General features: G+C 55.8%; 1 protein-coding gene across 12 annotated transcripts in view; it reads left to right on the forward strand.

Annotated features, from left to right (window-relative positions):
* The window catches only part of TNRC6A (trinucleotide repeat containing adaptor 6A), a 95010-nt gene that overhangs the window by 24114 nt on the left and 49108 nt on the right, over positions 1 to 21788 (forward strand). For 7 of the 12 annotated variants that reach the window (XM_074919479.1, XM_074919480.1, XM_074919481.1 and 4 more), the window contains exons 1-2: positions 20779 to 20928; positions 21677 to 21724. In XM_074919479.1, the coding sequence (XP_074775580.1) occupies positions 20924 to 20928; positions 21677 to 21724 (53 nt within the window). In that variant the 5' untranslated portion in view covers positions 20779 to 20923. Of the gene's footprint in view, positions 1 to 20778; positions 20929 to 21647; positions 21725 to 21788 lie in introns of those variants that run through there. The other 5 variants (XM_074919485.1, XM_074919489.1, XM_074919484.1 and 2 more) reach the window with 2 other exon arrangements.

Consider the following 21788-nt stretch of genomic DNA (forward strand, 5'->3'; position numbering starts at 1 on the left):
GCTCAAGATTTATATGCTTTGGGCAGCTGGAACTCCATTTGCCGGGATACCTGGGGAAGCCTCCACCACTACCGCACCGTGACCGTTTGCAATTTCACGCCACTTTAAACTCACTCTCATTGAGATTGGGGAGATGAAAAATGTCTTTATTAAGGGAAGTCACAGGTCCCTGATTGGCTGCTAAATGTGTTTTAATGGGGGGGTGCAGGGAGGGTGCGGGGAGGGGCAGCCACGCTGGTCACTGGGCTCCTGTGGGGGCCTGGCGGGGCACAGCAGCTCCAAACAAAGGGTTTCTCTTTGGTTTTCCTGCTGCTTGGACCATCTCGAGGTGGTTGGTGGCCCTGACCTCGGGCCAGCACGGCGGCTGGGCGAGCGCTCCATCGCCCCCCGCCTCGGGGGGAGTGACCTCGCTCCGCACCCGGGGCGCTGGGTTCAGCGCGGGGCCGTGGAACGCGGGGATGGCGGGAGGAGCGCGGGGCCCGGGGGTCCCCGCGGGCCAGGACTCAGGTGTGTGTCCCATCACCTGCGCGACGTTGGGGTGTTCCCGTTCCCTTCTTTTGCAGCTCCGTGTCCGTAAATCCCTGGGGGTCCCATGATAAAGCTTCCTCCCGTGCCCCTGCGCCAGCACTTGTCCGGCTGCTCGCAGGGAGGTCTCCCAGACCAGCGAGCTCCCTTTGCTGCAGAGAATATCCCAGAGCACTTGTTTGTTTCTCGCCATCTTCACACCGTAGAGAACGCCCAGCTGCCCTGGTCCCGCTTTGCCCCGCCTCTGGCTGAGACGCGCCTCGCTGGTCCCGGCTCCCCCAAGCCAGGCTCACTGAACAGCGGGGCCGGGCGTCACGGCACCTCGAGTCTGTGTGGTGGGACCCAAACCAGGCAGGCTGCAACGAAGAAAGGAAAAGCGGCCCGGGGAGGCCTCGCCGGCGATGCTTCTCCTCGCTGCCGCCCGATGGGAGCGCAGGGACGCGGCCGGGAGCGCTCGGGCTGCGTTACCAGGGAGGGCAACCCCCCATCTCCTGCTGCAACGGGGGGGATGCCGCCGGGTTTTGGAGCGAGCTTGCCCTGTGGCACAAGCCCTGGCGAGGGCCGTGGCCTCGCTGGGCTGTCGTGCTCCACGCGGACCTCCTGAGAGTGCGATTCCTGGTGGTATCTCTTAACGGGTGACCCTCTGTACACGGACACAGGTAGGCACACACGTGTGCGATGTGCTTTAACAATTTACTGTGAAACGCACCATTAGTTGTGCTCCTACACATAAGAGTCCTGGTGGCCAATGTCCCCGGGCCTCCCGCAGTGGCTCTCACCTTGGGCAACCCCGGTGTGCGGCCGGCGCGGAGCTGTGCCGGGCCGTGTTCGTGCCTCCCGCTGCTCCTGTGTCTCCAGCAGACCCTTGCGGGTATTCACTCCCTAATGATCTTTCGTTCTTGCGTTTGTATCCTTACTCCAGGACTCATGCGCTAAACCTGGAGTGAAGTCAAACACAGACCCTCCTCCCAGCTCATCCAGCCACACAGTTTACAAAAGGCTCTGTTATTATCCCCGCATCCACACTCTCTAACCCTGTAATTAGATGCTTAGGCTATGATTGCCCCATTGTCCGCTGGATGGGTTTAATCATTCTTTTCTCCTACAGTGGCAATTTTGTTCCAATTAATTATTTCAGTTTGAACAGCAATAGCTGGTTGAGTTTAGAGAGAAATTAAAAGGGTAGCGAAGGATAATGAAGAGTGAGCTAACTAGGGAGAGACTGCAAACAGGGCTGCGCGTATCTCTGCTTCTCCTCCAGGCTCTCGCTTGCTCCCCAGAGAGCTTTCTGGGGCTGGAAAATGTTCGCCCTGGAAACGAAGCTCCTGTGTGACACAGAGGCGCTGCCTGGCTTCACCCCTGCCTGGGAGGTTCGTTACGGGCTCTGACAGAAACGAGAGGGCATGTTCTCAGTCCAGGCCAGGGGAAAGTGTGTCTCACTCGGGCTTTAATCCACGTGGCAGAGGCAGGGCAGGTTTTGGCTCGCTGGGCTGTACGCCTTGTGTTCTCCTGGCCAGCAAACACGTGTCCCAGCTCAGTCCCCGCTGACCAGGACCCGCAGCCGCTTCCCATGGGACTCTCCTGGGAAGCAGCTGCACGGCGCCGCCATGGACCAGGCGGGACCTGTGGAAGCAAAACAAGGTGCAACAGGAAAAATTACGTCTGGTCCCGCATTTGCATGTCAGCACCTCCTGGGAAAGAGGAAGAGCTGTGTGTAGTCCCAGTTCTCAGCAGACCCGGGATGGTTCTCAGAGCAGCACTGCTCTCTCCACGTGAGGGAATCCAGCTCGGGGCCGGAGGAGAAGCAGCAGGCTGGGCCCCGGCTGCCGGCGGAACCCCGGCGCTCTCCCGGCCCCGCATCCCTCCCTGCCCGTGGAAGGCAACGAGCTGCCTGTCAGTGGCCCTCGCGGCTCTGCCGTGCCTGTGTTGCCAGCCCGGCAGCATGTTCGCAGCAATCTGCAGAGCAACATCTGGTGACATTCCTTCCCGCCCTGAAACATCTGGCGGCTTGGCCAAGCGGCAGATTCCAGCTGCCATCCGAGGGCCAGACGCACGCGGCGCATCCCGCGCTCCCGACGGAAAGTGCCATGGAAAATGGGAGCAGGGAGGAGGGCTGGTGTGTCCGGGGAGGCTCGGTCACCCGCTGGCCCGGGGTCTCTCCCTTCCCCGAGCTGGTGGCAGCGGGGCTGCGCTTTCACCCTCCGGCCCAGCAGAAGGCCCCTCAGCGGCAGCGGTGGCAGGGCGGTGGCAGTGGGCGCGGGGCGGGCGCTGGCCGGGCACCGGCAGCATTTTGGATCCGTCCGTGGCTCTCGGTGCAGCGTGAAGAACCAGCCGGAGCCACAGCAGCCCTGTGAGTCCGTCTGAAACGCTTCTGGCCTTGGTTACTTTTAGACAGCCATGTTTTTTCCAGTCATACAGACAGAAATTAATCCACACCCAGCCCTGGGATTAGTGTCCCCAGCTCTGGCTCCTGGAATGGGAGGGGTTCTGGTTTTGTGGTCACTGGCTGAGGGAGAACCTCCTTTGGCTTGGGGGCTGCTCTTCGGCCTCGCCGGCCCGGGCCGGGGCTCAGCACCACCTGGGATACCCGGCCCTGTGCTCAGCCCCTTGCACAACCAGTGTTCCCTGAGCTTTTTGTCCCAAAACAAACCCAAAGGCGGGGGGACAGAGCCCTGGGGCACACTTGGGGGTGCAGCCCCGCTGCTGGAGGGGGACCCACAGCAGCTGCTGCCCTGGCTGGTGCTGGAGCACCCCGACACAGAGGTCGGGCTCAGAGGAGGTTTCTCACCGTGCTAGACTGGCCCTGAACGCTGCTGTAAAATGCATTAAGTTACAGCCAACAGCAAACTGCGATCACCAAATCCCTCATTAATTCAACGGAATTACCGTCCGGCGTGGGTGCTGTTTTCAAGGTGATTTGTGATGTGACTGATTCGGATTTTGAAAAAATTTTTTTAAAAATTTAAGTTTAGACAAGGTTTTAAAGGGAGAGAAAAAAAAAAATTAATGCCTTTCAGGAGTTACAAAAATGCTGCCTGTGCAATTCATGTATAATTCAATGAATTCCAGAGTAGTTTGAATATTTAAATTATGTATGATCAAAGCAATAAAGAAATCTGCATTTCCTCACTCCGAGCCCCCCAGACATAATGCTCCCAAGTGTCCCCTCCCCAAAAGGCTGCTCCTCGCTTCCACACTCCCAGATCTATTGAGCCTCATTGCTCCGAAGAAATTGAGTTCGACTGGAAAAATACGGCCGGCGAGTGCAGGCGCTGTTCTTTAATAACTCCCGATGCGTTGCATCCCCAGCCAGCGCCGTTGCCAGGGCGATGGTCATGGTTGCGCCAGGGCAGGCTGGCGAGGGGTGATGGGCACGGCGAAGAGCCCCCGGCGCAGGCAGCCCACGCTGCCGCAAAGCCCCCGCGGAGGAGGATGGTGACGGGCAGCCCAGCTCCGGCCTCGCTGCGCGTTTCTCGGGGGCCTGGGGGGTTGTGGGTCCCATCCTCCAAGCCCCCGGGGATGTTTCCATCTCTCCGTGCTCCTGGACCGGGACGCGGCAGCTCCCCTCCTCCAGCTGCAGCCACGGCCAGTTGGGCCAGGAAAAAAAAAAAGGACAAAAACCCAACAAAATGCTCCCTCTGCCCCCGCCCCCTCTCCAGATGCTGTAAATTTTCATTAGTATTCTGTAATTTAATGATCTATTCCCAAGAGAAAATTAGTCTTCAATTTACAAAAAAATCCCTGTTAATTTAAGCATAATAGTAGCGGAGAGATGCGAGTGGGGAGCCCCGTCCTGCACGTCCCGCGCCTCCCTCCCCGCAGCCCTGCGGAGGGCAGTTACAAGGGAGAATTTCAATAACACCCTAACGTCCATTTGAAATCTCCCGACGAAGACTGCGAAGAGGTTCCTGGGGGCGAGAAAAGCAATTTCCTCCTGAAACAAGAGGTTACTCCGAACCAGGCAAACACACCGACTCAGCTGCGGGTTGATGCTGGAGGCCTGGGAGAGGCCAGAAGCTGCCTCTGACCCGTCCCAGCTCCTCCAGCGCCGGCCGGTGCCAGGGCCCTGCGGCACCCTTGGCAGAGCTGCCCCTTCGCCGGCCAAAGCACGGCCCCGGCTCAGAGCGCTGCCGGGCCGGCCCGCCTGGGGAGGCTGCGGGTCCCTCGTGCAGCCCCAAGGGTGCAGAGCCCGGCTGGGCCTGTCTGCCCTGCCCGCACTGCCCATCCTGCCCGTCCTGCCAGCCCTGCCTGCCCTGCCCTCACTGCCCACCCTGCCCGCACTGCCCATCCTGCCCACACTGCCCGTCCTGCCAGCCCTGCCCTCACTGCCCACCCTGCCCACCCTGCCCATCCTGCCCACCCTGCCTGCCCTCCTGTCCTGCCTGTCCTGCCTGCACTGCCCATCCTGCCCATCCTGCCAGCCCTGCCCATCCTGCCCGCCCTGCCTGCCCTCCTGTCCTGCCTGTCCTGCCAGCATGGGGCAGGGGCTGAGGGCAGCCCTTTGTGCTCGCCCTGCTCCTGCCGGGGGTGGCAGGTAAATCCTGAGCGCCGGGGGGAGCCATCGCCTCTGCAGGTATTGAGATAGATGGCGGCGGCTCTGCTCGTTAGGGGCTGTGGCAAGGGGTAGGTGCTGGGAGTCTCCGTTCCGGGGAAGAGCTGCACGGGGAGCTCATTAACTGGAAAAACTGGGTCCAGAGGGCTCATTTGTCTGGTATCAGTTCAGTGTTTTTTCTAGTAATGTGGAAAATGAGGGAGGGGGATCTGAGTCTCTTCTCAGTGACCGACTCTTTGATTTCCCCCTTTCTTATTCGTGTCCCCACGAATAAGAAATTCCAAATTGCCTTTAATACTGTTGATTTTCCATAGGCCTTAAGCCTATCCACGCGGAACATCACCCTTTGCTCCCACGACACTGCGCTTACGGGAGAGATCCGACACGCGTTTGGATCCCAGCACCCCGGGGTGCTGCCTGAGGGGCCCGCGGTGCTTAGGTCAGGGTGGCCCAAGAGCGAAGCCCGGGCAGGACGGAGAAAGGGGCCGTTGGCTCCCGCCTCTCCCAGCGAGCGCAGGCTGCCGCTGGTGGGGGGAACGGCGGGTTCAGGGCTCTCGCCATGGCGGATGCCGCCGTGGTCTCGGCACGGCACCCGCTGCGGGCGCTGCCGCTCGGGCTTGCTCCCTGCTTTTCCGCAGGAGCCTGGTTTGTGTCCCCCCCGTTGCCTCCCCTCGCTTGTGGCGGGCAGAGTCTGCTCCAACGCGTCAGACTCGGCTGATCCCGGCGCTCCGGCACCGCCGCGCGCGTGGGGATGTGCCAGACGCTCTCGGGCGGGAGAAGCTGTAACGTCAGCTGAGCCCTGGCTTGGTGATTCCCCTCGGCTTTCTGAGGGAATTTATGGCAGAGATGGTCAGACGCCCCCCACCACTGACAGGCGGCCGCCCCCGAGCTGTGCGGGTGCAGGATGCCCGCGGACACGCGGGAGCTTCCCGAGGCTCGTCCCGCGCGGGGGCTCGCTGCCGGCCCTCCCGCCCCGCTGGCTGCTGCGGCCCCCAGCCCCGGGCCTGCGGTGCCAGGGCCCGTGCCAGCCCCGGCTGGGCTCCCTCGGCGGTCGGGCCAGGCCAGCGTGGGCCCCCCCGGGGCGGGGGCCGCAGCCGGAGCAGCCCCCCGCGGGGGTTTCACAGCTCATGGGACGCCGATGCTCTTGCTCTTGCTCTCGCGTTCCTCCCCCCAGCCCGCCCGCAACAAAACCAGCAATTAATAAAAAGCCTTCACAGCAATCACGTTAATTGCATGGAGCTATTAATAAAGGCAGAGTCGTCAAACCACAGGAAATATCTGAGCGCAGCCTGGAGCTCCCGGGCCAAGGCGCCCCCGGCCCGGGCCGAGGCACGAGGCCGTTTCCCCCCGCGAAGGGACGGGAACCATCACACCCCTGCTCAGCATCTCTGCTAAGTGACACAAACGTTAAGTAATGTTCTCTTCACAGCCAGCCGCTCCCCGAGATGTTGTTAAATTAGAAGGGAAATCTATTTCCCGTTTTAAAAAAAAAAAAGGCGAGCAAACTCAGTGTTAAATATAGATATATGGTATGTAAATGAATCTGACAACTGAGTGAATAAAAAATGAAGGTTTAAATTATTGAAGGGTAGGAGGAGATGGTGCATGCAAATAGCATTAATGTGGAAAGAGGCAGCTCTCTGAACAGGGAAAGGAGGTTTTGAAACATAATTATTTCTTTTAGGAAAAGGGCCACATATTAAATAAAAGCCAACAGAACCAGCGCATGTTTATTTCAAAGGCTTTTCTTTCCATCCTGTCACTTTATTCTCCTGGCCTTACTTTTTCTTCCCGGCAAAGCAATGAGAGAAATGGAAGGCTACTGAATTTTTTAGCTTTAATTAAAATAAGACAAATTAAGTTTTGATTGCTACACGAGAGCAAATGAGTCCCAGAGATGGCCGATCGCAGGCCGCTATTAACAGGGCTGGGAGAAGGTGTTGGCTGGTTGATTTGGCGGGGCCGGGGCTCTGTGGCCTCCCCGGCCATGGCAATCCTGGTTTATCACAACCACCTGGAAACGACGGGGACTCTCAGCACCTTCGCAGAGATAGCGTGGACTTCATTTAAATGGAAAAATACCTGCCTCCAGATTGCAGCCAGGAGGAGTTAATTACACTTAACCTGTGAGGACACTCGGGTTGCTTTTGCTCTTGTTTCACCACGTGTTGCAGAGACCGCAGGGGCAGGAATAAAAGGGAGCACGGGGCCAGGCTGCACCAGCTCCTCTGCCCACAGCAGCCGCAGGAGCACGAGCAGTTCAATATTGAAAATAGAAAGCTAACTGGGTATTTCTAGCAGTGGTAAAGCTGACAAGGAGTTCTGGTGGGATGGTCACTGCGCAAGCACTGTCAATGTCTTCATTCCCTTCCAGGCAGATGTATTTATGCGGCTCTGACCCTCTCCAGGACTGACAAGGCAGGTTACGGGTTTCCTTTTCCCAATTCAGCACGTGATGGCTTGGGACGTGTTGTTAAAGCTATAGATCAAAATGTCATTTATTAGAAAAGCGCCTCCCTGGGGATTCTTATCCTTCGTTTATTATTTGTCGTGTGCTGACAATGTGCTCTGTTCTGTCTAATCTGTCTTTCTAGCTATTTATATAGCCCTCATCACGGCAGCACCTGAGTGCCTCCCATTGCTTAAAAAATGATGGTTTGTTTCCTGCTCCCTTCCCTGCTCTGCGAAACCGGTGAGAGCTTCAGGATTTATGGGAAGCGCATGGGATTTATTTTCTCATTCACTTCCGAGTTATCCGTGGTGAAGGGTCCACCCCAGCAGCGGGGGGGTCTGGCCCTTGGGGCTCGGCAGGGTGATGTCCAGGAGCTCTCCCGGCCGCCGGGGATGCTGCTGGCACAGCTTTGGTGGTGGGTGCTGCCCTGGAGCAGAGCTCTGGGTGGCCCTTCTGTCCCCTGCACCACGTCGGTCTCTGCTGGCTTTAGCCCCTGCCCGCTGCGGGCCTGGGGCAGGCAGAGGTGAGGGCAGGGGGTGCTCCAGCCTGCAGTGGGGGGACCCCACGCTCTGCCCGCCCGCCCGGTGCCTCAGCCCCCGTCCCCGCTGGACACAGGAGCCGTTTCTGTGGACTCGCAGCTGTTCGGACAGGACACAGGAGCAGTTTCTGTGCTTTAAATGAAGAATCACCCAGCGCCGGTATCAGACACACAAATTGTGTTCATCGCCACAAACCATTTATGAGCAGCCCGTCGGCCAAAATTTGTTGAAATCATCCTGCGCAGCCACTGTTCCATCTCTGCGCAGATAATCTGAGGGCACTGCAGGGGCTGGGTGTGCTCAGTCTGGCAGGGTCTGTGCCTGCTACATTAACTGATTAAAGCAATTCCTCCCCCCCTCCCCCCAGCTTTTGCACTGATGGGGAAGAGAATTCTGCCTCGGATCCCCCCGATTTTCACTGTCTGCTTGAAGGCTTCATTCTGCTTCTCCTCTCCTGAGACCAGCCAACAGCCCCGGGAGCCGTGCGGGCTGTGGGTGCACACACATCTCTAATCTGCTTAGGCAGCACATAACGCTTCCCCGGCGACGGCACTGGCAACGCAGTGACAAATTCTGCCGTTTGAGAGAGGATGTGGATGTGGTTTTGCCACCGAGACTGCTCTGCAGCACTCTCCAGCCCCCCCCCCAGCCCGCGCACCGTCCAGGCTGCGCCCGTCGGCCCCCTGCGCCGCAGCACCCACCACCAGCCAGGCAGGGCCTTGCTGGGCTCCGGGGAGCTCTTGGAAAAGCTCCCTTCTCAGCTCTGGGAAGTCCCCTGTGGGATTCCTATATCTCACCTTTAAACACTTGCTGCTGCTTGAGGCTTTGCCCTTGGGAAGCTCTCCCTTGGGCGGCCCGTGAGGCTGCTGCCCTCTCTGCCTCTCCCGGTGGTATCGGAGCACCCAACGGGTGTGTTTATACAGCTCCGGGGCAAAGCTAATAACCACCTAACCCATGGCTACAACAGACTAAAACCTGCCTTTCTAATGATCTCAATGTATAAAACTCGGATTTGGTCACAATCCTCAAGGTGTTCAGGGCTCACCTCCTGTTCCCCGTAGTTTTTCCACCCGCAGTGTGACACTGAGATGGGGTTTTCCCGGAGGATGGCCCCTCTCCCGCCTGCCCTGCCCTCACTCTGCCCCATCCTAAGGCTCTGCCGCAGCTCTCCTGCGGGGACACGGCAGCCTTCCTTCTCTGCTGTACACCCGGGGAGCTGCACAGTGTGGAGAAAGTGCTTTTCCTCCAAGCTGAGCCTCTGCTCTGCTCTGCCCAGGTGAGAGCTGCCGTATGGCCGACCTATTCGTGGACAGGCCACCCTGTTCTCCTGCCTGGCCCCTTGGTCCAGGGAGCCCAGATGAAGACCGTGATGGGGCCCCTCATGGGCCCAGCCCCGTGCTCGGCAGCCGTACGAGAAGCCCCAAGTTTCCAGCTTTCTGTTTAAAGCACATTTGCTTTCTGAGAAGCCCCTTCTCTGCCCGCCGGGACAGCCCAGGCACCGGCGTGACGGAGAGCGTCTGGTCCTGCCTCCTGGGTGCAACCCCCCTCTCCGGGGGGTTCAGCTGGGCGCTGGGGGGACCAGTGCCCCTGTCTCTTGGCCCCCATGTCTCCGGTGTCTCCTAGTCCATCCCAGCGCGGGTCCTTTCTTCCCCCGGTTTGGCCGCCGTGTCTCCATGGCAACGCGCTCTCCCTGCCGCAGAGGCATCCTTGGCTCGCCACTTCCAGCGCCACATTTGTATTCCCAGCCTTTGTCTCCTGCTCGGCGCTGGCAGCCGGCCAGGCCAGGCATCCATTTCAAAGCAGCCTTTGTTTTATTGGTGAAATAGCTGGTCAGAAATATATGTGGTTTAATCCGGGCGAGAACACTTTGTTTCTTTGCTTTTTTTCTGCCCCCAGCCAAGGGGCAGTTGCCCGGCGGAGCTGGCTCTTACCTGCGCTCGGGGAAAAGCCCGCAGCCGGCAGATCGCTGCTAAACGCCTGTGGAAATGGGTCTGCGCCAGCTGCAGCGTGTCGGACGGGCAGGAGCAAGTGGGGGGGAGACATTTCCTTTCTCTCTCCCACTACCTAGGCGTAGCTTAAATTTTCTTTCGCAGTCAGTGTGCTGTTTTCAGAGCACGAGGCCCATGTACAGCTGGATTTGCTGAACTGCAAAGCCCAGTAGCTGAGACCCCAGGCCCTGGGCAGGGGGAAAAGCTGTTTGGAGTGAAAAAGGAGCCCGAAGCCAGGATCCTGCCACCAGCTTCCTGCTCCTTCCCTCCTGCGGCTGCCTGCTCCTGCCGAGGGAGGAGGGTTGAAGCCAACTTGCTGGAGGGTGTGATCCGTTAATTGCAGTATCCATCCTTGCTTCCAGGGGAGTTCAAGACTTAGAAAACGGGATGATATTACACAGCTGCTTAAGTATGCATATATGCAAAAGGCTGCACGTGCATGCATAGGTTTATTGATGCAGGTTTAGTGGAGACGCTGGTTTCCAGGCGCTGTGTTCCTTGGCTCTGGCTGACATGTTCCGTGAGGACCTTCCCCAGGACGGGACACAAAAGGGGGCCCCAGAAGGGGCAATGGTGAGGTCCTGGTGCTCCCCGGGGCCTCCACAGAGCTCTCAGAGCATCAAGTGAGGCAGGAGGAAAAGGATGACTGGAGAACAGTGAAGACTTTGTTAAGGGTAGAAGCCTCATCCAGAAATAAAATGTCTCCAGGAGCCACCTGTCCTCTGCTAAAGGCAGTAGGAGCGGGGCAGCCAGTCCCCTGACAGCAGCAGGGGGAGGAGGAGGAGGAAGAGGAAGGTTTCCAGCCCTGGGAGGCCCAAGGGAGCGATGGGCACGGCGGCTGGAGCGCGGCGGGTGGGCAGCTGCCCCCAGAGAGGAGCCCGACGAGCCGGGGGCTGTCCCGGGGACCCAGCCCCCCGGGTGCCACCCACCAGCACCCAAACTGCTGCAAAAGAAACCAGCATGGCCCAAGTGGAACAGGCCAGAATTGCCCTGGTTGTATTAAAAAAAACCCCCATGAATTTAAGAGCAGCCTTTACTTTTTGTTTAGTTTCAATGATTCAAGGCAGATAGTCTTAATAAGGCAAAAACTGATCTGTTGTGAAAATACAGAATTTACAGCGAACTGAAAGTCCTCTTCTCAAAAACCCACAGCAGCCTGTCTCTGAGCAAGGTATTTGCTTTGCAGAGTGCTGAAAAAGGAAGAGTTTTTCAGTTTTGATCTTAGAAAGTCTGTAGGGAAAACGAAGAGCAGCTTATTTTAAAAAAGCCCAAGTGAAAAAAATAGGCCTTTTGCAAGAGATGCCAATGCAAATAGGCAAAAATGAATTAAATACTTGGGACATAATCTGCTATTTTTGTCAAGTCAGACTTGGAATGAAGTAGCTTTGTGCACAGCACATCTGGTGACAGGGAAGGCAGAGGTGTCAGTGCCGGTCCAGAGCAGCAGATCTCAGGTCTCTCCTCTATTATCCGAATAACTCTGGAGTCTGTTTTACACTGTGACCCTCTGCCGTGCGGCACTGGTATGTGGACATTCCAAATAGGTACATTTCCAGGTGTGTTTGGGAGTAATTTGAACAACCATGACAAGACCACTTTCAAATTAGTGTGCTTTGAAAACTAATCTCCAGGTAACTGAAACTCTCCTCAGCTGATGTGCACAAACCCAGTAGCGTGATGCAGCGTTTTAATGCGGTGGATGCCTGGAGCAAAACATCTCTCCTGCCCGGGAGGAATTAGGGAGATTTGCATATCCCCATCTATAACGTGTTCAGACCCACTGAGCGTCTGGGCTCGATTTCTTGACGGCAAATCAAAATACCAGCTGAACTGCAGGGGAACAGCTCCGTCTGCCCGGAGCTCGGGCGGCCGTGCTGCGCCCTGTGCCCGCTGCCGGGGAGCGGGGGGACAGGGGCTGGGACAGGGGCTGGGACAGGGGCTGCTTCAGCCTCGGCTGCAGCTGGAAGCGGGCACGGAGCTATTGGCCTCAAAGGTCTCGCAGGAAAGACGTTTCATTTTGCTAAACCTCAGACAGTCTTCTGAGTGATTTACTGCATCGTTATGGGGAGATCCAAACCGCTCCAGCATTACAGTTCCCATGACACGTTTCACTGGGGCCACGGTGTCAGCCTAGATGGGTTTGCTACGCCCCAGCTGGGAGATGGCACCTCTCCAGCGCTGCGTCTGAGTCCTCGCAGGGAAGGTGTCTGCTCGGCCTCTCCGGCCACCCCCGCGGCTCCCTCTGAGGCCTGGGGGTGACCTGGGGAGCTGGTGGGGCTCCGGCAGGACCAGGGCAGAGAGGCACCTGAGGCAGGCACAGCTCAGCTCTTCGGTAGCCCAAACTGCCCTGAGTGGCTGTCAGAGAGGCTGCGTGGCTGCTCCCTGGAGCACACGTGCAAAGCAGGCTTGGTTCGCTTCCAGGCAAAGCCTTGCCCAGCACTGCCCATCTTTTTAAAAGCGAAAGGAGAAGAACCTGTCTCTGACAGAGGGGGACACTGCTGCTGGCTGGACCGCTCTGCCAGGGCACTGGATCTGAAAAGCAGAAGTTGGGGAGGAGGCAGAGGCAGTGGTAACGTGCAGGTGTGGCCCATTTCTTCATGATGGCCAAGACAAAACCAGGGTTGGAAGGTCTTCTTTAAAGGGAAGCCTGAGAAAAATCACCATAATTAACAAATTAGGGTTATACCAACAAAGATCTATGGGGGGCAGCTGGTGCTTATCACCCATTTAAAAGGCAGCCAGGCAGCCACATTTCAGGTCTCTGGTGTATCAGCTGCTGGGTACCAAAGTCTGGGGCGCAGGGTCTGGGTGTCTCAGCTTTCTCCCCTTCCCTTGGCGCTCTGGAGCCGTGCGGGGCTGGCAGCTCCGCGCCGGAGCCCCGTGCCCCTCGCTGGGCCCTGCCATGGAGGAGGTGGCTGTGCAGGGGCAGGGAGCAAACGGGGCTGCGGGGACAAGCCTGGAAAAGCCACTTGGAACAGGTAATTAAAATAGGGGCTTTGGGGATTTTTTTGCCCAGGTTCCCAGATCCATACTTACAGATGTTTTTAAGTGAAGGAAAAGCAGAGCACCTGCGCCTCAGCAGGTCAGAGCCACTGACTCGGAGCCATTTTCCAGAGCCAGCAGTGAGCGGGTTCGCAGGCACAAATCCCTGAACCATGCCACTTCTGGGTGTGTGTGCTTGTCGTTCCAGATCCTGTAAGTTGTGCATTTACTCATTGCAGCCCGCCGTGCAGTGCCTTCTCTCGCAGCCCAAAGCTTCACAGCTCATCCTACCTGCTGTGGAAGATGCACAATATTAGATCATGGCTGGACTGATTAATAAGTAATAACTGGGACAAATGTGAGCAGCTTCTTTAGGCTAACAGGCTGCCCTTAAAGGACTGCCTCAGTCTCTGACCAGGTAAGGGATTAGCTGGCTGGCATTCAAAAGCACAATGCGAAATCTTTCCTTTCATTCGATGGCTGTAACCAGCTGCTGCATTTAAGCCTCACACCTCAGCCACTGTCTCCAAGAGGTGGGAAAAGCCACTTGGGATTTGTACGGATGGAGAGAAGCAAACCCAGGCCAGCAGGACCAGAGACTAGATTCTGCATAGACCTGAGGATTAAAGTCACTGTTCCTAAAGCTTAAACTTGTTTGCATGTCTCCTGCTTGGAACGAGACAGTTAATTATATAGCAGAGGAAATAAGCTCTACAGTAAGACCTTATTTAAGACACATTTTAGGATTTTTTTGCTCTTCAGGACACGCAGTGACCTTTGCAATCATTAACAAATTAAGGTGCATCATATTTATGCACTGTTGCTGGCAAGGGCCACATACAGCTGGGAGAAACGGGAGCGCAGGAGTTTGGAGTCACACAGAAGGACCGTGGCAGGTGCCAGCCGTGGCCAAGGCACGGCGATGGCTGAAGTGCCACGCTGGCAGCACCGACGTGACCATGCACGAGGACACTTCCCCGCCTGGAGACAGTCCCAGGAGGTAAAAGTGCCAGAGCTCATGCTGTGGTCTACAGTGCTGCTCAATAAAGTCTGTCCCGGCCCCATTTTATTCTCCGTAATTAGGAAATTCAGCAGATGAATCGCTTTCTGAAGCCTAAACCAGAGAATATTGCCGGCACAAAAAGCAGCAGTCTGTGGCGGAGTAGAAATCATTTGTGCTATTGTCAGGGAGAAGTGCAAAAGAAATAGGTGGAATCTTCTGTTAATGTGGTACCGTGTTGAGAAAGGGCAGTTGTTGAGTTAGACGATCAATAAGCATTGATTACGAAGAGGCTTACTCGTGTTAAACATGATGGAGGACAGAATAAATATACATAAACAACAGCACCTGGGCGGGCAGGGTGTGCATCCCCGGGGCCAAGGGGAGAGCTGCAGCACGGGCCCCCACATTGGCCCTCGAGGGTCTTCCCGTCCTGGTGGCCCCTCCAGCACTCCAGTCCATCGCGTGGCTCCGGAGGTTTCTCTGGAGAGCTGGCTCACGTCTCACCCACCGATTCACCTGGCGGAAGGGCCTGAGCTCTGCCGTGGGTGTAGCTGGTGGGCTGAAGGTGGGGGAAGCCATTTCCTCCGTGAACGTCAGTGTTTGCGCGAGTCCATGGCGAATGATTGGGACTGGAGGGGGAGAAGGGGGGAAGTGCTTTTCCCTGCATGTTTTGTCCACATCCTCTTGCTGGTGGTGAAGGTCAGGGGTTTGTAGCTCTGTGAGCTCTCCAAATAATGCCCCGCTACTTTCTGGAATTGTTTTTTTTACTTAACAAAAACCTAGAAGCAAGCTAGAAAGAACCGTGCCTGTGGAAGAGACGGCGGCACGCTGACCTGGCAGACTGCGCGGGCAAAATCAGCCGAGGCAGCCGCAGTGGCAGGTGATGCCCAGGGGACCCGGCGGCCGGACCCCCCGGCTGTGGCAGAGTCTCACGGGGAACCTTCGGATCGGGGGAAACTCCCCTCCCAGCCCCGTGAGCAGCTGGGACCGGGCTGTGTTGGCTGATGCCCGAGCAGCGCAGAGCGCAGGAACCAGCAAAAAGGGAAAGACGCAATAAACCCATCGGGGTGATTTTCTTTTGAAGTGCAATGCAGCCCCGGTAAATAAATAAAGCTTGGAAACCTCTATTGCACTGCACCACTTAAGAGACCGGGATGTGAGGACAGCGTAATTGGCTGGATGCAGAGTGAAATCCAGGCTCAGCGATTCCATTTTGCAGTTGGCAGCCTTCCCAAACGCAGATCAGGGAAAGCAAGTTGGACTAGCTTTAGAACACAGGGAAATTCTTTATCTTTTGTAAATTTTTGCTGATTTAAAGGCTAGGATTAAATTCTCATTTAATAACCCCGAGTGCCTGCTCTCCCCTGCTCCGATCGCTCTGCGTAGCGGTGATAATGCTGGGAAGGCGCTGGGAGCCTGGAGGCAAGGCAGTGAATTTTCTCCTCCTGAGCACAGATCTAACGATTGTTTGCTGCTGCAGCCTGCGAAACGGGCACCGGCTCTTTCATCACGAGCCTTCGCATCGGATTTTGCTAGCTGGTTTCTGGGTCTGTTCGGAAGGCGAGCCCAACGCTTTCCGTTAGCAACTTCCAACTTTGTCATTTGTGGGTTTTCCTCCTAATGAAGGATCCTAGAGACCCAAAGGTTCCTGCTAACAGAAGTAGTCTGGTTGACTTAAGTAAGCAGCTCCTGGGCAAGCATTGTTTTTATGAGTAAGCGCTGCCTGTTCGGTACCTTGTATCGCCACCTCTCACATGGGCTGAGCTGTTATTAAATCCTGTAAATAAAGCCTCTACAATGAACAAGGTGAGGAGCCTCCTAGCAGAGTAACACACAGAGCCTCTGTGTTAACGAGAAGACTGTTTTCCCTTGTCTGTCAGACCAGCTCATTTAGATTATTTAAGTCAAGTGCAATTTTGAAAACGATCTGTTTTGCTCGTGACAGCGTCTTCTTTCTGTATAATGATGCTGAATGGAACAAGCAGCAGAGGGTTATTGACGGCAAATTCTCCACATTCCCGGGCCCGCGCTTCTCACGTCACCTTAAAAAAGCAGCCCCTTGTTTTGTTTTCCCCAGACACTAAGCAGAAAGTATTTTCTAACATGTCGGCTTTCCAACTCCACGCTGAAGCCTTCATTTTGCGTGAAGCCTTGACAGCAAACTGCAGATAAAGGGGAAGGGTGGAGGGGATGGAAAACGTTGAAATGGCGCCAGCTCGTTTTTAACTATTTTTAGTCAGTACATTTCTCTGTCTCCTGCAGCTTATACTCTCGCTCTGATTATATGAAAATCCTAATTAGAAAGTTAATGGGGAACTGCAGACGGGAGGACCCGCGTGCGTGCCAGGCTGGCAGGGTGCAGATGGTGGCCGCTGCTGCTGGGAAAAGAGATCTGGGGCTCGCTGCCCAGAAGGGCATGTTTACCCAGTGGTGAAAATGTAACTGCAAAGATCCATCTTTGGCAGCTGCCTGAATGCAGGGCAGGCTGTTTGCCCTTGAGTAGTTGTTTCCATTCTTTCTAATGTCATGTATGACCATAGTGCTTCGGAGGCATGCGAAGGCACAGCAGAGAGGTGCCTGACAGCCCGACACCACCCAGTGCAGCCCAGCACCACCCAGTGCAGCACTTCCCAAACCCCAAACTCTCCTGTTTTCCTTAGACCAGGGCGGTTGGAGCGGGGAAGCAGCAGAGCCTGCACCCGCGCCGGGAGACCTGCCGGCTGCTGCGGGAGGGCTCTGCCCCACACAGGGAGCCCTCGCTTCCACCCCCTCCAGCAGCAGAGTCAATCCCCTGCTCGGTGCAAGCAGTGGAGCTTTTCCCTGCAAGCCCCCCACACCACGGCTCTTCCACTCATCCTCCCAGTCCCGCCAGCGGGAAGAGGTGCAGGAAGGCCACCAGACGTGGGAGAGGCCAGGAGCCACGGCCACAGCTTCCAAGCACCACCATCTCTCCGGGGAAAGGGAGGCGGCAGGGGTGGAAGGCTCCAGCAGGCCCAGCTGGCAAACATCTCCCTCTTCTACCCCACCTGTGAGGCACGTGAACACTTGGCCTTTCCGAGGACAGCAGTGACAGGGTGTGGAGGAAGCGTCACCGGTGGCACTGACCGGACTCCTCCCTGCACACGGTACCCGGAGCTCTCCTCCCCGCTTGGGAAGATGGTGATTCCTAGAGACAGTGAGCCCGCCAGGAAGAGAAGAGCTGGTGTTTCATAGATGGGTGTTAAGGATTTACCCACCCTTCAGCTAAAAGCAGCTCCCAACCCAGTTACATGTGTCTTTAAGTGCAGAGGTGTTATTTTGTGTCCCCGTGCTGGCAGAATCAGAAACTAGGGCCTTAGCAAAGAAGACCAAGCTTCAATGAACACAAAAGAATAAAGAATAAACCAAAAAAATGTAGTAAGCAGGAGAGAAGGTGACCCAGACCTTGTCTCCCAAATAACCTTTTGCTCAACAAAACACGTATTAAAGCTAAAGCCAAGAGTGGGGGGTTAACACTGGCCGTATTCTGGAGGTGACCTGATGGGATTGCCTCGCTCGTAGGAGCAGCGTGGAAATCAGAGGGGACAGCAGAAGCTCAGAAGATGTAGCTAGAGCGTGGCCCTCAGACAGCTCTGTGGTGGACAACCCCTGGAGCTGCTCACCACCACCCTCCTGTGTTTCCCTCGGGGAGCGGGCGCAGCCAGCGCAGTCCAGGGGTGCCCGTTCCCCAACGGCTCTGCGAGGGGACGCGTCCACGGGTGAAATGTGAATTCCGGGCAGGCAGCCCGTGAAGATGCAGCTCTGCAGCTCCGGCAGGGTTTAAACCAAGGAGCAGCTACCTCGGGCTGCTTCCAGCCAGCTGCCATGACCTGTTGAGCACCGCTGCTTTGACCAACAGTTTTTTGCGTGGGCGAAGTTCAACCTTCTGCTTCTTCTTGGAGAAAATGTTCTATCTGAGGGTGCCTGAATTTCTCCCGTGTACCCAGTTCACCAACCGGTTTTGTATGTGTAAGAACTTAGCTGAAAGAAAGTGTCACTGGGGAGGGTGAAAGAGGTACGATCGTGATGATGATGCGAGAAGGAGATGATGGGGTAGGTAATAGAGGGTTAGTTAATGCAGCAAATTTGCTGACAGCGTATAACCAGGCACAGTATTTACAAGGCAGAATGGAAGCAATCGCTGCAGCAGTCTAGTCGTTCGAAGCATGTGCATAAATAAAATTAGAGAACAATCTAAAATAATAAAGAAAGCTACAGAGCTTGACTATGAATTTTATTGACAGTGGCATAATACAGTTAACAAAATGACATAACAGGAGTACATAATGCATTTATTAGCCTTCCTAACTGAGGACAGACTTAACAGCAGTCCTCCTACATCAAATGTAGTGCCTTTAAAGACAGATAACACAGGGCTGCTGTGAATGGAACAGTAACAGGAAGCTGAATCAGGCGTTGGGAAATCATGGCTGTCAGTTACACACCATGACATGACAATCCCAACTTTTTCACATGAAGGAAAATAAACAAGACTAAAATTAACTTACGAGTTATTAATAGAAGCCGAGAAACCGGTTTCAAATTGGCAGTGCCCTTTCAAGTACATCAAAGATAATACAACCACTTTATGCATGTGCATGTTTGCCTCACAGCAGTGCACACTATATTATTAAGCCTCTAAGAAGAGAACAAAAATACCCTTACTGGTTATGCTGCGTTGTCATAAATGCTCATCTTTAATAATGTAGGATCTTCTGCGGCTGAAAAACACTTCACTCCATTCATGCTGGCAGAAAGACGGTTGATATTGCAGCAGATTTCCAGAGACAATTGCTCATTTGTCCAGAGCACCCATTTATTTTATAGGTGAATAAAACAGCATTCATTTTTTCACTAGCATTATTAAGAATGGTAAAGGCCAAATGAAATTGGGCTGGTAAATGCTGGTGATAATGTGCAAGCTGGATGCAAAAAAACGAGCAAGAACTTCCCTATGCCAACAAAACTACTTTTCTCAGTAGCTCAGCTAATAGTGCAGACAGGATGATGCTTATTTCCATGTGAACAGTGGAAGGGAGCTGAGAAGAAAATTAAATTCCTGAACAGTACTGTAGGCACGTACAATAACAATTATTCCCTTGAACAGCAGCTGTGCAGACTGCTGGGGTGTTTTCAGCCAGTGCTTTAGAACTCGGTGCCGGAATGCCAGCGAGCAGCCATCTCAGCGACAGCTTTGCTGTGCACCAGAGTAACCCAGCCCCGCAAGCAGACAGCGTATTTCAAAAGCTAATACAGCTCAACAGATTTTTTTCAGATTGTTTTTCAGAGATTTAGCTACAAGTATGATACACCCTCACGACCGGTGTACCTGGTGTGGCACTAATTTCTTCTCAGTTAAATTTCTAAGCAGAAACCTATTATCTGTATTCACCCTTTTGTTATCAGTTTGCTACGAGGCGTGCATCTGCATCTTTCTAATTTTACCCTGTGTGCGTTGGAAATTTGAAGTAGGAATCAGCTCTAATGTTTTCAAATGCAGGTACACTAAACGGGCTCAGGAGTTCAAAAGCAGTATTGTAAGCAAGCTGCCTACCCTGGTGATGCCGGTAATGGCACTTTAGAATGTTAAAAACACTTAAAATATTAAAAAAATACTTTATTGCCATTATTTATTCTGTGGACTTGGATGGTGAAAATTAAATAATTTCACTTTCATTTTGAGGAATTTTCCAGTTCTCACTTTTGCAGTGTTCGGGCTAGAGGAGCTCACGGCAAGGCCAGCTCCACCCTCCCCACAGGGAAGTCCCTGGGAGAACGCAGATCTGTTTACTACGGATTTTTGCCTGCTCTCAGCTTCGCTCTTTCTTGACGTTGCTGTTCTCGATTCTCTTCCATTATTCCCTGTCAGTCATTTGACTGGTTTGATTTTTCTAAATTAATTTCTGGGGTATTTTTACTGGAGTACAGTAACGCAAGAGTGTGGCTCATACGTCCTTTGCTCTTCATTTCGGGTATTTGAAGGTAGAAACTCTCTGTGTACTTTTCGGATTAAGCTTGTACGTTCCCACAAATCAATTTCTAGCTAGGTTTGCAAGTGCTGGCTGCTCTTCCATTCCCTCCCTCAGCCCAATAACGCCAGTGGAAGGACAAGAGAAAGGTCTGTCTTACTCCGTGGTGGTTATTTACACTTTAACATTCCTTTGCCCTCACTCTCGGCAGTCTCGGCGGCCCAAGGCTCGGAGCTGCGCTGAGCGAGCAGCAGCGCCCGGACCCGAAAGAGCTGCCCCACGCCGGCGAGAACAGGCGCGGAAACGTGTGTTATGTTCTTGTCTGTGCCGCGTCCTGCACTGCCCGGAGAAGGGACTGTCCTTTTCTGCAGGATGTTTGATGAGATAATGGAATTCCGTGTGTCTTTCCAGGATGACCAAGATGTGCAGTGGCGCGCTGAGCCCGAGGGGGATCGCCTGCCCAGAGGGTGCCCTGCCAAAGGTCACCCTGTCCCCGGGCGCTGCGCTCGCCGGGCTCCAGAGAGCCTTTCGCTCGGCGGCGCTCGGGCAGGGGCTGCCCCGGGGCCGGAGCCTGGCGCGGGCTCGGCCCCGCTCGGGGTCGGCCTCAATGTCAGGGCGCGGGCGCCCGCCTCCCCCCCCGTTGCTAGGGCGGTTGCTGCGGCGCCATGTTGGGGAGCGCGGCGCCCCGGAAGTGCTGCCCGGGGCGGGGTTCCCCTTCCTGTGCGGCGGGGCCGGGCCGGCCGGGTTAGGAGGCAGGAAATGGCGGCGGTGCTGCAGCAGCAGCTGCCGGGCCCTCCCGCTCCGCAGTGCCGGGCCCAGGCCGCCTAGAGCCGCCGCGCCAGCGCCGGGCCCGGGCCGCAGCCACGCCGGGCCGGACTCCGAGCACTTTACATACATGAGGTAGCGGGCGGGGCCGGGCGGCGGGAAGGGCGGGCGCCGCCGAGCTGAGGCGCCGGCGGGGGGCTCGGCCGCCGCGGGCGGGGGAGGGGCCGGGCGGCGGGGGAGCCCCCTCCGCGCCCCGGGGCGGCCCCGGCGGGGCTGGGGCGGGGGGAGCGGCGGCCCGGGGCTGGCGGCGCCGCCGGCGGCGGGGGACGGGGGCGCGGGCTGCGGCGCGGCGGCGGGCGGGCTCCCCGCGGGAGCGGTGCCCGCCCGGGCGGGAGCCGGCGGGAGGGGCCGGTCCCCGGAGGGGCCGCGGCGTTTGCCCCAAAGCGATGTTTTCCCTGCGGAGCTGAGCTTTGACCTCCTGTGCTCGGTATTGTTTGCTCCTGTGGAGCTGGCAGCCCTTTGTAGCCGCCGATCTTTGTAGGCTGGGAGGGCGAGGAGGGCTTCCTCTTCTCGCTGCTGTAATTTAAACAACTTCTCAGGCTTAAGTGATGCAGCAGAATTGTTTTCCTTGAAGTACTTGAAAGGATTAAGCAGAGGTGGTGGTGTAGTAGCGAAGGAGCGCTGGCTTTGGTTATGCTCGGCTTGCCTCCCTGTCCCTGGGTAAACATATCATTTGATTACTTGGCAATCTGTGGTCTCCCCGTTTCCTCCTGACAAATCAACATATGGAGCTCAGTGTGTATCTTAACCCCGCTCCAGTTTTATTTTTTGCTTTGTGCTGCATTACTGTTGACATGGAAACCAACACCACTTTCTGTTCCAGAGAATTGGAAGCTAAAGCTACCAAAGAAGTCGAAAGAAAACTAAGCAGGTAAGATATTTAAATTCAGTCCTACAGTTTAGAACGAGAGTTGGCCTTGGGCTAGAAATCATTG

Source organism: Athene noctua, chromosome 15 (assembly GCF_965140245.1).
Source record: "Athene noctua chromosome 15, bAthNoc1.hap1.1, whole genome shotgun sequence".
Classification (NCBI taxonomy): domain Eukaryota; kingdom Metazoa; phylum Chordata; class Aves; order Strigiformes; family Strigidae; genus Athene; species Athene noctua.